Source organism: Magnolia sinica, chromosome 14, assembly GCF_029962835.1.
Source record: "Magnolia sinica isolate HGM2019 chromosome 14, MsV1, whole genome shotgun sequence".
In the NCBI taxonomy this organism is placed as follows: domain Eukaryota; kingdom Viridiplantae; phylum Streptophyta; class Magnoliopsida; order Magnoliales; family Magnoliaceae; genus Magnolia; species Magnolia sinica.
Window position 1 is genome coordinate 7,103,362 of NC_080586.1, and position 17,025 is coordinate 7,120,386.

General features: G+C 39.1%; 1 protein-coding gene across 1 annotated transcript; it reads left to right on the forward strand.

Annotated features, from left to right (window-relative positions):
* The first annotated feature begins 54 nt into the window (after positions 1–54).
* LOC131226259 (universal stress protein PHOS32-like) lies at positions 55–10,361 on the forward strand. Its single transcript, XM_058222046.1, has 4 exons — positions 55–766; positions 5,528–5,637; positions 5,716–5,834; positions 9,951–10,361. Exons 1-4 carry the CDS (start codon positions 592–594, stop codon positions 10,030–10,032), a joined length of 486 nt encoding a protein of 161 aa, XP_058078029.1. The 5' UTR covers positions 55–591; the 3' UTR covers positions 10,033–10,361.
* Positions 10,362–17,025: the final 6,664 nt, after the last annotated feature.

Genomic DNA, 17,025 nt, shown 5'->3' on the forward strand with positions numbered 1-17,025 from the left:
TGGAAGGTCCTAGCTAGTCAATGTTGGGCAGTTGTGGCATGTTGTGTTTCTTTTTTCCCCCTCTCAACTGTATCTTTGCGGGTGACTAATTGAAGGGTTAGGATTGTCCAATTGGGAGAATTTGGGAATGTTCATTGATAATAGGACCCTCAACTCAATCATAGCCCCAATTGGTAAAAGCTGAAAACGGAGGATATTATGCATATCCTTTGGTAAAAATCATACAATTAGTCATCTGCAGGTAGGGTTCAACGAATGAATGGTTCAGATCATGTCCATCCACTGGATGTGGCTCATCATCCTGCCCATCCACTGTTGGGCCCAACGAATGAATGGTTCAGATCATGTACATGTGTGCCATGCGTATGCATGTAGGGTGCTTGATAATTGGGGTACGGGATTTTAACATTGGACGGTACAACATAAACGTATTTTAAGGGTGATAGATCCGAAATGCTGAGTCAAAGTCGCCAGTAACAGCTGCCCAACCAACAAACTTCCTGATATTTCTCCATCTCTTCTTTTCTTTCCTTTGTAAAGGAAAAAAAAATAAAATCTGAGAGAAAAATCCCGCAGATTGAAAGGGAAAAAATGGGGGAGAGAGTAGTGGGTGTGGCCGTTGATTTCTCGCCCTGCAGCAAGAAGGCCCTTAGATGGGCGGCGGAGCACGTGATCCGAGGTGGGGACTGTCTTGTCCTCATCAACGTCCAACCCGAAGGGTACTACGAAGAGGGCGAGATGCAGCTCTGGGAAGCCACGGGTTCACGTAAGTCTTTACCAAAATCTTGAAGAGATCATTTAAATGATGATTCATGGCACCCTTTGACTCATCATGTACATACATGTTGGAAATGGGTCTTCATTTCATAGGGCCCATCATCGACATGCATTTGGAAATGGGCCTGTAGGGCCCACATGGGCAACCACTAGTAAGTGGTCATTTAAAAAAAATAAAAAATAAAAAATTTAAGTTTGAGTTTTAAATTAAAAAGGAATTGGGATAATGAATCAGAGAGCGAGGAGAGTTTCTATCCAATTTGTCAATCTCACCCCTCTGGGCAATTGAAGCCATTGATCGTAAGTTGAGGACCATCTTAACCATAGAATTAGAGCTATGATTAGATCTGCTCTCATCATGGTTAGGCAGACCTCTTGACATAGGCTGTTCATCTTTGGCTCTATTCGAAGGTTCTAAGATCGTGTAAACCATCAAATCCTGCGAGTCCACCCATTCGGGCTGTCTTTTAATACACTCGGTTGAAATTAGGATAGTCCACTTGATAAAAGATGACTACCACGCTATTTTAGTGGACCAAAATGATGAATGGTCACAGATATCATGTATGTGTGCAATGTTGTTCCTAAATATTCTGCAGATCCCTTCAATCTCTCCTTCGATATGATTTTTTTAAAAAATCGTATGATATTGATTTCCATCTGAACATTGGCACTCAACCCAGTCACAAAATCAGATTTCATGCATGCCGGTTGAGGTTGGCAGCTTTCACTCTAGTCAGGTTGCCCTTTTCACTAGTCTATCCTTTTCCAAACTCAAACACGGGACATGGTGTTAAACTCGAAAATCAATTGTTAAGAACCTAACCTATATGCCAAAAGCGCTCTATGTAAAGTTAGGCTATTAAATCCTTGGGATTGCAACACACTGCTGTTGTGTAAGTGTGGGAATAGACTTCTCATCTCATCACAGGCTTCCGTGCTTATCCGGACACGTTTGTGTAATGCAAGGGCCCGTTTGGGTCCTTCCTTTGATGAATCTAGGATGGCCCATAAATGAAATTTTAAACCTTTTTTTTTTCTACTAATCCAATTTAAACTGTATGTACCCAACAATCCTAAAATCAATAGTACAAGCATCCAAACTGCCTTAAGGTAATGAAAATGTGAATTTAGTAAATCTATGAACTCATCAAATTCTTGAATTTGGGATTCGGATTGCGTACTGAGTTACTCAGTACGCTTTTATCGTACTGAGTAAACTCAGTTGGGCCCACTGTTAATGTATGTGGTTTATCCACACCGTCCATCCATTTTTACTGATAATTTTAGGGGTTGATACCAAAATTGAAGTGAATCCAAAGCTCAAGTGGACCATTACACAGGAAACAGTGTAGAATAATGATTTCCACCATTGAAACTTTCCCAGGGTCCAAATTAATTTTTATTTGTCATCCAACCTGTTCATAAGATCACAAAGACATGGATGAAGAGAAAATACAAACATCAGCTTGATCCAAAACTTCTTTGGCCTCCAAAAAATTTTCAATGGTAGAGGTTCAATCAAACTGTTTCCTGTAGTGTGGTCCACTTGAGATTTTAATTTGCTTCATTTTTGGGATATAATACTAAAATTATCTTTTAACATGGATTAACGGAGTGGATAAAATAAGTAAATAACATTGGACCCCACACAGTTTACTCAGTATGCTAAGGGTACGGAGTTACTCAGTACGCAATCCGCTTCCTTGAATTTGCATTAAATTGGATTTGGATTTGGTAAATCCCAAAGTCCACCGTTTAAAAAAAAAACTAAAGATAATAAATTTGAGAACATCTATGATCTATCTTAATGTAGAGCATTTATTGCAAGGAACTAATTTTTTAAAATCTTCTAAAAGAGTTTTTCATTTTGAAGATTTTCCAAGTATTTAGTTCTTCTTCTTTGTTCTCTTTTTTTTTTTGGAAGGAGGATTTGGGAACCAATCTCCAACAAAATACAAACAAGGGAGATTTGAAATCCATGGATTTTGCAAATCCCCGCGCCTAATAAATACCTGACCCAAACAGCCCGTAAGTGAAATTCAAGTTTGTTTGTGATTGTTCAGTGTCATTTGTGCATCTGTAGTTGCTATGCAAAGAGCAAATGCACCGTCTCCTGTAATGTTAGTAGCCTGAGATGGATGCTCATAACATAGGTGCAACATGTGCCAAACTTCCATCTAAAGGGGGATGATGACATGAGTGAGTTACCATGTAACCGAGCTGTGTGGAGGCCATTGCCTTGTGCGTATTTGACATCCACTCGACACATTAGTTTACTCCAGCGTGATGGGTGACCCCTACAATATGAACATTTCAGATTTTGTGGGGCTCACCATGGTGTGTATGTTCTGTTCCATTCATTTGTTCATATCAGGTTTGCACTTCTAGGAATCAAAGAACACTGTTTTTTTAACACACATGCATACTCACACACACTACATGGGTACTTGAACCCAAGACCTTAGCATTGAAACGAATAATGTCGATCATTTAGCCATGAGTATAGACCAAAAGAAGAACGGACGCAGATTGCGTCCTACCCCCGCCCGGACGGTTATCCGTCCGGACAGGGCTATGTGGGGCCCACTGTGATGTAAGTATTTTATCTTATCCACGCCGTTCATCACTTTTCTCAGGTCATTTTGAGCTATGATTATAAGAATGAAGTTTGTCCACAGAGCCAGTGGACCACACCAAAGAAAGCTGCAGTGATAATGACACACACCGTTGAAACCTTTCTAAGGGCTACCATGATTTTTTTAAAAACCATCCAACCTATTCATAAGGTCACGTAGACGTGGATGAAGTGAAAAAAACAAATATCAGCTTGATCTGAAACTTCTCCAAATCCCAAGAAGTTTTTAATGGTGGAAGTTCAATCCCCACTTTGTGGTCGACTTAAGCCTTGTATCTGCCGCATTTTTTGTCTCATATAATAAAATGATATGATAAAAATGATGAACGGCGTGGATAAAACACTTACATCACGGTGGGCCCCACAGAGCCCTGTGTAGGACGCAATCCGCGTCCAAGAATAACACCCATGAAATAAGATACTATAGAATATTATATGGCTGTACACTCTTAGATCAGGAAGATACATATACTAGATAGATTTGATTTTATCTGTTAGGGTACTATTCTCCTTTATATATTTCCGTTTACACATATTTCCACAATGTAGTCCTAAAGGTATCAACTCAAAAATCAGACCAATCTAGTAAAATTTCCTATGATGTGGCTGACTAGGGTTTGAGAACACGAGGGGCACACCTAATGGACTGAGCGTAAGTCATGCATGCACCAGGGTAAGCCCCACGCATCTCAACTCCATGGTAACCCACCGTCAAGTCGACTCCATTGAACCATTCCCCTCAGTTTAAGGCCATATGCATTAAGGGTGTAACATAGAGATAGCCGAGACATTTTATATGAATGGTCCTGCTGCATATGTTTTCTACTGGATTGGAATGAAAAGAGAATAGCTCCCCTATAGACAACATGGGAATCATGGTTTTAAGACTTGGACAGGTCTGATGAGACTCGGCTGATTCGATGGGACACGGTTGACCCAATCCAGTCCCTGACTTGGGTGAGTCCTAACTCGACTATGGACATGAACGAGTCAATCTGAGTCGCCAATTCTTTTAACCATGATGAGAATCCTCCTTCCTCTCCAACTTTTATAATATCAGAAAAATTTTGGATGGAGCATGTTATCGCCAAAATTTGGGTGAAGATGTTTGGTCGCTATAGAGGTGAGTCCATTAATATACCTGCAAAGACAAGATGAAGAAGGCAACGGGGGTATCAATCACAATTATGAACCTTCCAATACCTAAGTCATGCAAGTAGACTTGAGTTGAGTAAGGTCTGAGCTGGGGTTTTTGTTTTTTACCTTCCTTTGATAGTAGCTAAGGTACTTATAGGGTCCATCAGGTGGCATCGAGATTTATTTATCTTGTGAAATTCACATGAATTGTTGAAAAATCTTATATGGATACAAATCTTTCCCTGAATTTATCGCCAAGCCCACTTCAGTCAGCGTGATTTTTAGGTAGAATCATATCGGATTTACTTTGAATTAAGGCAGGGTTTTCTCTGAGGTTCTCGCCCCATCCTGGATTTGCCCAACTTAGGGGATGGCTCTTACAACCGAGCTCCGTCCTCAAACAGCTCAATTCAAGGTCCGCTTGCGAACCGATCTCTCTGTCGGAAGAATCATTAATTGTATCTTCCAAGCTTTGTGCCTTATGGGAAGTTTGTCTTCGTGGTTTTTTAGTCGGCTTACCTTCGCGACATTTTTCTTGTGATCAGTTATACTTCCTCTGCAGTGGGCCAGTTCTGTTTTCCCTGTAAGAGAGTAAAACAGAAAAACTACACCAAGAAGATAATATTAATCATCTGATTTTTTCCTTCAAATTTGGACCACTCACTATTTCACTTTTAACCATCCATTTGATAGCCATTAATTGGATGGTTATGATTGCTTGATCCACACGATTTTTATGTATGCTCCATCGACAAGGGGACCCACAATTTTGATGGTCTGGATAGCTTCACATCAGTCCCACATGTGACTCTAGTCCCAGGAGTGAAAAAAGAAGATCAGGAGCATTGTCCACATTTCATCTGTTTTGTTCATATCATATAAATAGGGCCATGGAAAGAATTTATACTAGTATTTATAAAAATTGCCTATTAAAATGCCGATTAAAATGTCCACCTTGTCGCATTTTCCATGCAGCCTTCATCTCTTTGAGTGATTTCTCGTCCCCTACGATCTCAAAGAAATACGGGGTGAAGCCCGACCCTGAATCTTTGGATTTGCTCAACTGCATCGCCCAGCAGAAAAAGGTAATACCATCTTCCACCTGCGAACCCGGCAAACATCGAAAATTCATGGTTCTTGACCGAACTATTCCTTGTTTGCAGATTGACGTGGTCTTGAAGATCTTTTATGGAGACGCCCGCGAGAAGATATGTGAAGCGATTGATAAAGTTCCCTTGAGTTGCATCGTCATCGGTAGCAGAGGCCTAAGCAAGATCAAGAGGTTGAATTCCACAACTGATTATAATTCACAATTTGATTCTGAAAATTTTGTTCACGTTTGGTTTGTCAATTGAATTTAAATGCAATAACCTGTTTCAATGAGTAAATGACAGGAACGGCCGATTCCGTTAACAACAAGAGGCTGTCCTCCAAGTTGCAATGCTACCATTTCGATTTCAAATTGATATGACCTGAATTGCGCTATGGAGCATGCTTGTAATTATAGACTAAAATGGTGCCACCCAGCTTTGTTTATTTCTTCCAAAATGAATTGAAGGGATTGCAAATCAGTTTAGTTGAACAACCTATATATTGTACCCATTTTTAAAATTTTTTTTTTTTTAATATATATATAAAAAATTTTAAACGTTCTTGGGAGAATCAACTAGGAAGGAACATGTGTCATTGCAGAAAAAGTATATAACATATATGTTTAATATCTTTGAAGATATTTAAGGCGCTTATCATGGAAATAGCAATCTGCGTTGTGAAGCAGGGAAGGATATGTTGAAGGTTGAGCACCGTCTTCCTAGGTGACGCGGGGAAGGACATGTTGAAGGTTGAGCACCGTCTAAAAATAATGCTAGAAAATTCAGAATAAATTGCTTGGTAATTATCTAATGTATATATGTCTCTATGACACTATCAATAAAGAAAAAAAACAAAACAAAACAAAAATTTGTCATTACCAAAAATAACAAAATTCCAACTCTAATAAAAATCCTAATTCTAGTAAAACTCTTCTAAAACTTAATTTTTAAAAATAAAAATTTCAAATAAACCTTGACTAGAAGAGTCCTAGCATGATTACATGTTATTTCTAAAAAGGAAGAAAATCTAAAACTCTAAATATAAGAATTACTAAAAATAGTAAATTTTCCTTAAATTTTCATTTTTGAGCTGAAATGGACAGATGCCACCCACTATGTGGGTCAATTCACCTCGGATGACCCATTGCAGTAAAGATTGATAGGTTGCGCGCCTCTTAATGATACCCGGATAAAAAGTTATGGCTAATTTATGGTTCACCTTCTTTTGATCCAACTATGCTAGGGATGTATTTGTGTCACATCTTACATCACATTGGTTGGGTAATACACGTCATACAGAGACAGAATGTGGTTGAGTAATGAAAGACAGAACATGGTTAAACGAAAAGTGGTGCTGAAGCGATTACCAAGACATATCAAAGAAAAATTTGGAAGGCCGAAGTGGTGCCGAAGCAGTTACTGTAACCGATTAAACGTGGAAAGAAGCATCCAAATAATTACTCCAAATTCTATAAATAGCAAAGGAATTTAACGAACCAAAGTGTCTCATATCAACCCCATCAAACTAATCAAATCTACCGATTATTATTTATGTTCCTTAGTATAATTAGTCTTTTCCATTTCTTAGCATAACCAGTAGCTTAACCCTACGTTAGGAGTAGCAGTAATTTAGTAGCGCTAATCATTAGCGGTAATCCAAGTCTATACTCATACACTGGACGGTTTTTGCTCGTAATACAAGCATTTCTTCTCTTTCATAAATGTGCTTTGCAGTTACTTTCTACGGTCGATTGTAATTGTTTCTTTTTTGTTTTCTTTTGTATTTAAAAGTCCTTTTGTACGGAAAACAAGGTGTAACCTATTTTCATAGGATGAACCCTATCCTTTAATAATCGCCCGGTCATCTTAAATAACATCTTACAAATGTCTGAATAAGCGACAGTTATTCTCATATCTCAATCCTATACGGTCAATTGACATATTTGCCTATTTAGCACTCGGGGTAAAAGTTGTTTCATTGGAATCGAGTTGCATAGTCGATTTTGGCATGCCCACACATATCACACGTGATCGAATTTTGAAATTGAGAGGTGACAATTTTTGGCACACCCGATGGGCCACTTGATTTGATAAACATACTGATATGGCTTACTCTAACTTTAGAAATATGAGTGGAATAGTTAGTTGAAACTCTTCTAGGGCTAATGAACCCACAACACCTTCTGCACTACCTCCACTTGGGGAGATGCAGGTGCAACCATCACCTGAACTTCTAAGTTTGTCATCAAACTTGATGCCCAATCCTCCAAACTAGGATGTGGCATCATCATCTCAAAGCAATCTTCTTGAGGTGATATCAGTTGGGTTGCGTGATATACAAATGGAAATCCAGCATATTGCAGAGCAAGGGAGGGCTCGCTCAAGCAGAACAATCGTGAATCCAGACATATACCTTTAACAGGTGGACAACTAGCCAGATTGAGAATTTGAACTGGAAGGTGGCTATCCTTGCGGAGAGGGTGCCCAATTAACCTCAGCAAATTAAATGCAGAGGTTAGTTATATTGGGAACTTGGTGACAATACTGTTAGTACCACCCCCACAATGGAATATGCATCCTGCTCTGATGCAGGGTATATGGAATGTGCCTTTACCTGCCAAATTCAGGAGACCCGAGCAGGAGGCCAGAAACTTCATTCTTAAAATTAGAAACCAAGGAATGCCTAGGGGGCCTCCTTTCCCTAGGAATCCACCTTACATCAGGGAACGATACTAGGTAGGTCTAGATCTACCACCAATGACTAAACCTCAACATTTGGATTGAGATCAAGTGATGCAACTGGTCTAAGAAGTGGCAAGCCAAGTTCTTGGCCGCACTACTACCTCGGTATATCACAAACCTTATCCTAAATGGATCAACTGTCAATATCCATTACCTAGGAATTATCGACTAGACTTTTCACTTTTTATAAGTGACATTGGTCAATCAACCATATAGTATATGGGCCGACTTACCATGTAATATGGTAAATTGGACAACAATGATTATCATAAATTACAATTATTTGGTCATTCCTTAATTGTAGTGACATTTACTTGATATTCTAATTTATTACCAAACTCCATCCAAACCTGACAAGAGATCGAATAAAAATTTCACGTCTAGTTCTTCCATAAGGACATGAAGATTTCTATGGCCGACCTTGTGTGTTTCTACCAATTACCTAGTGAATTGGTCGAAAACTATATTGTCCCGTTTAAGAGAGTAAAAATTCAATGCAAGTTAGTCACGACTGAGGCCAAGTTCGTATAACTCGCCCAAGATAATTTAGAATACAGGCTTCGTAAAAAGTTTATTGGGAAAATTTTTGTAGATTTTACGATTTAACAAGAAAAGTATCCTGATATGAAGCCATTTTTCAAGGAGTAGTGTAAAAGAACTCATTAGATGGGACATATCACCATGATCCTAATTACGAAGTGGCTACGATCAAGGTAGTGGCTAAAAAATCATTTATATGTTCAGCATTGGTCAGAATGGAAGCAACTACGTTGACCACATAGAAAACTCATAAGGTATATACATTTAACATTGCCCAAGCTGACAAGATCTTTGATATAATATTAGTTGAGAAGTTTATTAAAATTTCCATTAACTATAAAATATCCACGATCGATGAGTTAAAATAGACCAAGTACTGAAAGTGGCATGGAACCAGTTCGTACTCCACTAACAATTATGTGGTTTTTAGGAATGTCATCCAAGACAACATCGATCGGGAATTACTGAAATTCCTCGAGAAAAAAAATGAAGAAATGCTGATTGATACTGATCCGTTTCTACCTAACCTAAAGATCAACATGCCCATAGTCAATCTTCAGAAGCTAGTTTGACCACGACAAAAGATTGACATTGAACTTTGTGATCATCAGTTTGTGACACGATCACCTGATAAGAAACACTACATCTCTTGGCTGGCGGCCTTAAGTGCAAAAGCATGGCCGATAGCCACACCACATATCTAGCGTAAACTATTCCTGTGCGATCGATGCACAAGGGTGAACCGGCCGACCAAGTTGTTATCTGGTTCAGCTACTCACATCATACCCCGATTTTCACATAGTCAAAATCTGTCTCTCCATGTATTAAAATGTGAGATGTTTTCAAAATCCAAATCGCTCATCAAACTCTCTTTCATAAAAAAACACGTATTGGTGAACTTTCAGGCCCGCTTGATACTCGAGTGGGTCAAATCTCATATTTAATTCCACCCATGTTGAGAGAAAAATGCATTAAAACACATTTTTACTGCCATCAAAACACGTGATTTAATTCATTTTCCGCAGGGTGCTTTTGGGGAGTGTTAGTGATTATGTGGTGAACAACTGCTCTTGTCCAGTCACCGTGGTGAAGAACCTCGAAGGCTAGTTGTTCTGTTCTGCTTCCTCCTCCTGCAGAATAAATCCGTCATAGTTTCAGGAAATCAGGATTTTTTTCATTTTTATTTTTTTCTGATCGTGATATGGAGCGCCTAATTCATATGGTGTTTGGATGAAATTCCTGTAAATAAGAAATGCGGTTTCTATTGTATGGTTGTTAGAAATAAGATTCATCGGTTGTTAATGTAAATGAATGGAGATTATGTTAATTAAATCCTTAAGCTTGTTCTCTGTTTGGAAGGAGTGTTTCCTTGAATTCAAGGTTTCTGATGCTTATGGAGGCTCTGTGAAGCTTCCTTCTCATAGTGTTTGTAGAAAATGTGTGGTGATAGGGACTGTCGATTTGGTGGGTCACTGCATGGAAAGTCAAGGAAATTCGACTCTCCTAGCCATCTGATCAGCGGTCTGTGGTAGGAACGGTTATTGCAATGGTCCACATTCAACCAGGAGAACTCAGGATGGCGAGAGTTGGCCAATGGCTGGCATTGTAGGGCTAGAGCCCATCTTCACGGTGACCCACCAAATGAAAGGTTCTGATCACCGCATTTAAGTACCGTGAAGGTAGAGCTACATAGGACTTGTATGTTACAGGCGGCATAATTACCAAACAATGCCTCGAAAACGCTTCTTCAAGAGTGAAATAACGAAAATGCCTTCTCTCTCTCACAGGCTGTGGGATTGAGCATTGTGGGCCCACGCGGTGCGTGTTTGAAATCCAAAACCATACATTAGATGTAACCCGTCATGATCAGACGAACATAAAATCAGACCAATGTAATCGTCCACTTGAATTTGGAGGTGTTTGAGTGGTGTAAATTGTATTTTCTGGTGTGGCCCGCATGATGATTAGATCAACCTGATTTTTAAAATTTTTTTTTTTTTCACACGGTCATTACGGTGGCTGCACCTATTGGGAGGGAGGACATCTTAAGAAAAAAAAATGGACTGGAGCTTTGAAACATTTTCTTGGATGCATACAGCTTTAAACTTTGGGCAAATTTCGATCAACTTTTACAATTATATAATATTGCAGTGCTGAGTATTTATTACAAGGAAATGACTTTTAGTAGTTTGTTAAAATATATAATAGGCATCAGCCTTTAAACATTGATCATCTTTCAATGATCCAACAATTTAGGTGATATTTCCCACTAGTAACACGTGAAGACATTAAATAAAAGCTCTCAATCAGATTATTTTAGCCCTTAATAATTTTACTCTTTTTGTCTAATATAATATAGACAGCCACCAACAACCTCATAGTATGACCAAAGCGTTGAAATATTCAATCTAAGCTTTTTCGGGCATCTCAAATGAAGTGGCTAGTGTCATGAGCATCTTGTTGTGATATGCCGGGATGAAAGCTATAACAATCGGTTACCAAAAAAAAAAAACCCAACTAGAGTACTGATGTGTCTTATTGCAGTTGGCCTGGATGAATCCAGATCCTTTGCTTGCCACGAGCCGAAAAATCCTGCTTTCCTGCATCTTAATTGGTCCACGTCCATGATGACGTTGTCAGCATTGCTGCATTAAATGCAGTGTGTGATGATGTGGTCCAATTAGATTGCAACAACCAGGAATGATGTATTGTATTCCGGCTTACCTCTAATTAGCAGATGTACTTTTATTGAGAGAGGCCACCAGCATCAATATTTTTGGATATTCCTCCCATATGGGTGTGGCCCACCGTATAAATGGTTTGGATAATTAAAACATGTCCATGTGGAATCTCAAGTGTCAACAACATAGCCGGTTCTATGCTCTTTAGCTTACATGCGATCAATAACTCTTAACTTAAAAAAAAAAAAACGAAAGGAGAGCCATGCCTCTATTTCTTTGAAATTATGAACAAAGGATGTAGAAGCCAAAGATTCAGCTGGGCACCACAAAAGGAATCAAACCTCACCTATCATATATGCATATATCCAAATTAACAAACACAAAAAGGAAAGAGAAAATTAGGCTTACGCCTCCCTGGAGAGCTCCAAACCGGCCCCACAAAAGGAATCAGGCCTCGCCTATCAATAACTCTTAACTTGTGTACTTTTTTATGTTCTTGACCAATCGCATGCATGTAGCAGGCACGGGAAGGTAGTGGCTGCATGGAGATAAGGAATAAAATCAGCCTTCTCATAGTTAATAACCCTTAGAATCCATGAGGAAAGCAAATCTGTAAAATGAGAAATAAAAGAGCTGATATTATTCAATGAAAAGTGTTGTTTACAACATCTTGATGGGCTTATATAAGCAAAGATGCCCTAAACTCCTAATTCAACTTAAAATTAAAAAAACTTCCCAAATAATAAAACTTACTAACAGCAATAAAAATGCCAAAACCGACCTGAGCTCATTAACAACTTCTAATCAACCTAAATAAGGACTTTGAAATAAGAACATGCTTTTAAAACCCTAAAATGATTGCAAATTAGTAAAATAATGTAACTTTTTTTTTACACACGCACCTGCCACACACCCACGCACGCCGTAGTGGGATTTCACCCCCTATGGGTTTTGAACCCAAGACCTTGTGTTGAAACTCCTCGGAGTTACCACTCGGCCAAGGACTGGAGCCCAAAACAATGTAACGTAATAAAAATAGCAAGTCCTGAATTAAAATGCAATTTTATTACCAAATAACTGCCTTCTTTTTGAGAAGTTACTCCGAATCAACTTTCTTAGTTAGTATATTGTAGGGTTCGTTGGTAGCTTTCCAATATCATATTATACGCACAAATTCAATAATTGATAATAAAATTGTAGTAGTTGGATTGTTGTACGCCTTCAGGCTGTTTTTATCATAGATCAAACTTTTTAACTTGAGAAATCAATCCCAAACCGTACATAAAGTCATCCACATTCTTTCTACATCTTGTGGCCATAGATTGATGATTTAAACCATTCCTTGATACGGATGGGGATGACTAGCAAAGCTTCTAGCCCACGATCATTTCGTCAATGGCCTTAAAACCAAACCAACCTAAAATTCCAATATAGAAAGGAGTAATATACCTTTCATGGCCAGGGGGACTTTTAGTAAAACTCCTTACAAGAGTGAGGTGTTGTGACGCAGGGAAGAGGGATGACAAGAAATATCACCGTCTTTCTTGAGTTATTAAAACCTTGAATACACAAGGTATTTTCTTGAATCCACAAGAAAAATAAAATAAATTTTAGAAATGTATTAATCAATAATTGTCTAATTTATATATGTCTCAACTACACCATTAATAAAGAAAAAAATAAATTAAAATTCGTAATTTTAAAAAATAGCTAAATTCTAACCCTAATAAAAATTCTAATACTAGTAAAATTCTTCTAAAGCCTAATTTTTTAAAATAAAAATTTCAAATAAACTTTTGTTAGAAGAGTCCTAACATGATTATAAATTATTTCAAAAAATAATAATCTAAAACTCAAAAAATAATAAAATACTATAAAACTTGGAATTACTAAAAATAATAAAATTTTCCTAAATTTTCATCTTTGAAATGAAAGCACATGCTTACTGGCTAAACTGACCGGCACCACTCACTGCGTGGGTAGCTTCACCACAAATGGCTTGTTACAGTAAAGATTGATAGGTTGTGTGCCCAGTAACAATATGGGATCAAAAGTCACGGCCAGTTTTGTTGAGAAGTGGAGCCACATCTAGGGCCACACACGACCGGTCATGGCCCTTATTGACCGGTCGTGACCAGTCGTGGACTGGCACGACTCGAACTCTAGCGAGCATCAGTTTTTTGGGTCTGAGGTGCTCGACCGGTCGTGGGGTTCGCTCGACCGGTCGTGCAGTCTGCTTGACCAGTCCTGGTTACACAAATTCATTTTCGAATCTGATGCGGACTGCGGATTTCTGTGTCACCTTTCGTAAGAGTGCGAAAGGGAAGTTGCCAAAACTATAAATTGGGGTCTCTAGGGCTATTCTAAAGTTAAGGTGAATATTAAAAAATATTTCTAAGGTGTAGGCAAGGGATTTTCTCTGTACTTCCAAGGGAGGGGTTAGTATATTACATTGTAATCTTCGTTCTTCATAGTGGAAGTTTGCATCCGTGGTTTTTTTACCCTAGATTGGGATTTTTTCACGTATATCTTATCTTGTGGTTTGTTTTGGATTACTTTGATTTGTTTTTAGTTTATATTTCTTCCTGTTTATCGTTTGTGGGTGAGGCCTGAGATTGGATCTAGGCTCACTGCGTTGTTGGCGTGTTGCGCAACAACTGGTATCAAAGCTATTGGTTTAGTTCTATTGGGAGCGATGACGGAAGAAGGAAAAACTAGAATTGAGAGTTTGATGGTTCAAACTTTGTCTTCTGGAAGATGGAGATAGAGGATTATCTGTATCAGAAGGACCTCTATATTCCTATAGGAGGAAAGAGAAGAAACCAGAAAAGATGACAGATGATGAATGGTTTTTATTAGATAAAAAGGCTTTAAGAACAATCCGACTCTCTTTGTCTAAGAGTATTGCCTTCAATATATCCAAGGTGAAAACTACAAAAGAAATAATGGAAGCCCTAGCCACCATGTATGAAAAGCCTTCACTGTCCAACAAGGTTTATCTTATGAAACAACTATTCAACATGAAGATGTCAGATGGTGGGAGCGTGGTTGAACATCTAAACTAGTTCAATACAGTCATGAGCCAGTTGGAATCCGTTGACATTATTTTTGAGGATGAGGTCAGGGCGTTATTGATCTTATCTAGTTTGCCAGATAGTTGGGATGGTTTGGTGATTGTTGTGAGCAATTGTTCAGGGTTGACAAAGCCGAAATTTGATGATGTGGCCGGTCTAATTCTCAGCGAAGAATCTAAAAGAAAGGCATCAGAAGTTTCAAGGGATTCAGGGAATGCTCTAAATGTTGAAGGAAGAGGAAGACGCTGAACAAAGGAGGCAATAAACACGGGCGTTCTAAGTCAAGGAAGAAGTCCAAGGGACTGAAAGACAAATATGAGTGTTGGCATTGCGGCAAGAAGAGGCATATGAAATGTGATTGTAGGGCGCTCAAGAAACAAGAAGGAAGCTCTCAAGGCGGGAAGGATTCAGTAAATCTATCTGACGAGAGTGACACAGAGGCGTTGATCTTGTCTCTTGATGCGAGGAATGAGTCTTGGGTTATAGATTCAGGTGCTTCGTTTTATATCACTTTGTGTAAGAAAGTTCTGCATAACTATGTATCAGATGACTTCGGGAGAGTCTACCTGGGTGATGATGAGCCGTGCAGTATTGTTGGAAAGGGAGATGTTCATATGAATCAGAAAGACGGAACAACATTGAAATTAAATGATGTCAGACATGTACCGAGTTTGAGAAGGAATCTGATTTCAGTGGGGCAGTTAGCCGATACCGGTTATGTGACGACATTCACCAGTGATTCCTGGAAGATCACAAAAGGTGCATTGGTGATATCTCAAGGCAAAAAGGAAGGTACTTTGTACGTGACTTCAAGATCATATAGTTCACTCACAGTCGCATCAACTAGAGTGAATGGGCAGTTATGGCATCAGAGGTTGGGACATATGAGTGAGAAAGGGATGAAAGTTCTATTGTCAAAAGGGAAGCTACCAAGGCTGAAGTCTATTGACTTGAAATTCTGCGAGGACTGCGTGTATGGTAAGCAGAAAAAGGTAAGTTTCAAGAAGACGGGACGTACTCCAAAGACGCATTTGTTGGAGCTTGTACACACTGATGTGTGAGGACCGGCACAGGTATTATCTCTTAGTGGCTCACGTTATTTTATTTCTTTTATTAATGATGCTAGTAGAAAACTGTGGGTCTATTTCTTAAAACATAAATCTGAGGTATTTGATGTATTTAAGAAGTGGAAAGTTATGGTAGAAAATAAGACAGGTAAAACAGTAAAGTGTCTCAGATCTGATAATGGAAGAGAATACTGTGATAAGAGATTTGATGAGTATTGTGCAGCAAATGGAATCAAACATCAGAAAACGATTCCAGAGACACCACAACAGAATGGTGTGGCTGAGCGCATTAAGAGGACCATCCTTGAGCACGCCAGGAGCATGAGGTTACATGCAGGGTTGCCCAAGACCTTTTGGACAGATGCTGTGAATACTGTTGTATATCTCATCAATAGAAGTCCCTTAGCACCATTGGATGGTGGGCTACTAGAAGAAACGTGGACTGAGAAAGAAGTGAACCTTGCACATCTCAGAGTGTTCGGTTGCACTTCATATGTTCACATTGATGCAGAGCACAGAAACAAGTTGGATGCGAAATCCAGGAGGTGCACATTTATAGGTTACGAGCAGCATGATTTTGGTTATAGGTTTTAGGATGCAGAAAACAGAAAAATCATCAGAAACAAGAACGTAGTCTTCAATGAAAAAGTGATGCATAAGGACAGTGTGCAAGGAAATAAGGCCGAGGAAAAGGAATTTGTAGAGTTGGAAGAGTTACCGGACATGGGTGTTACAGTGCCACAGGATGATCATGCACAGGAGCATTATGAGGCAGAGCCGCATACACCGGGTGTGAGGAGGTCTACTCGGGAGAGGAGATCCACGGTCCGATACTCACCCTCCTTACATTATCTACTGCTGACAGATAATGGTGAACCAGAGTGTTTTGAAGAGGCATTACAGTCGGATACACGGGTTAAGTGGGAGCAGGCCATGGATGAGGAGATGGACTCTCTTGAGTCTAATCGTACATAGGAGCTAGTCACTCTACCCAAGGGTAAGAAAGCTCTTCATAACAAGTGGGTTTACAGACTGAAGGAGGAGCACGATGGTTCGAAACGGTACAAGGCCAGATTGGTTGTGAAAGGGTTTCAACAAAAGGCAGGTATCGATTTCACTGAAATATTTTCACTTGTGATGAAAATGTCTATGATTCGTATGGTCTTGAGTATAGTGGATACAGAGGACTTACACCTAGATCAGCTAGATGTTAAGACAGTCTTTCTTCATGGAGACCTTGAAGAAGAGATATACATGCATCAGCCGACAGGATACGTA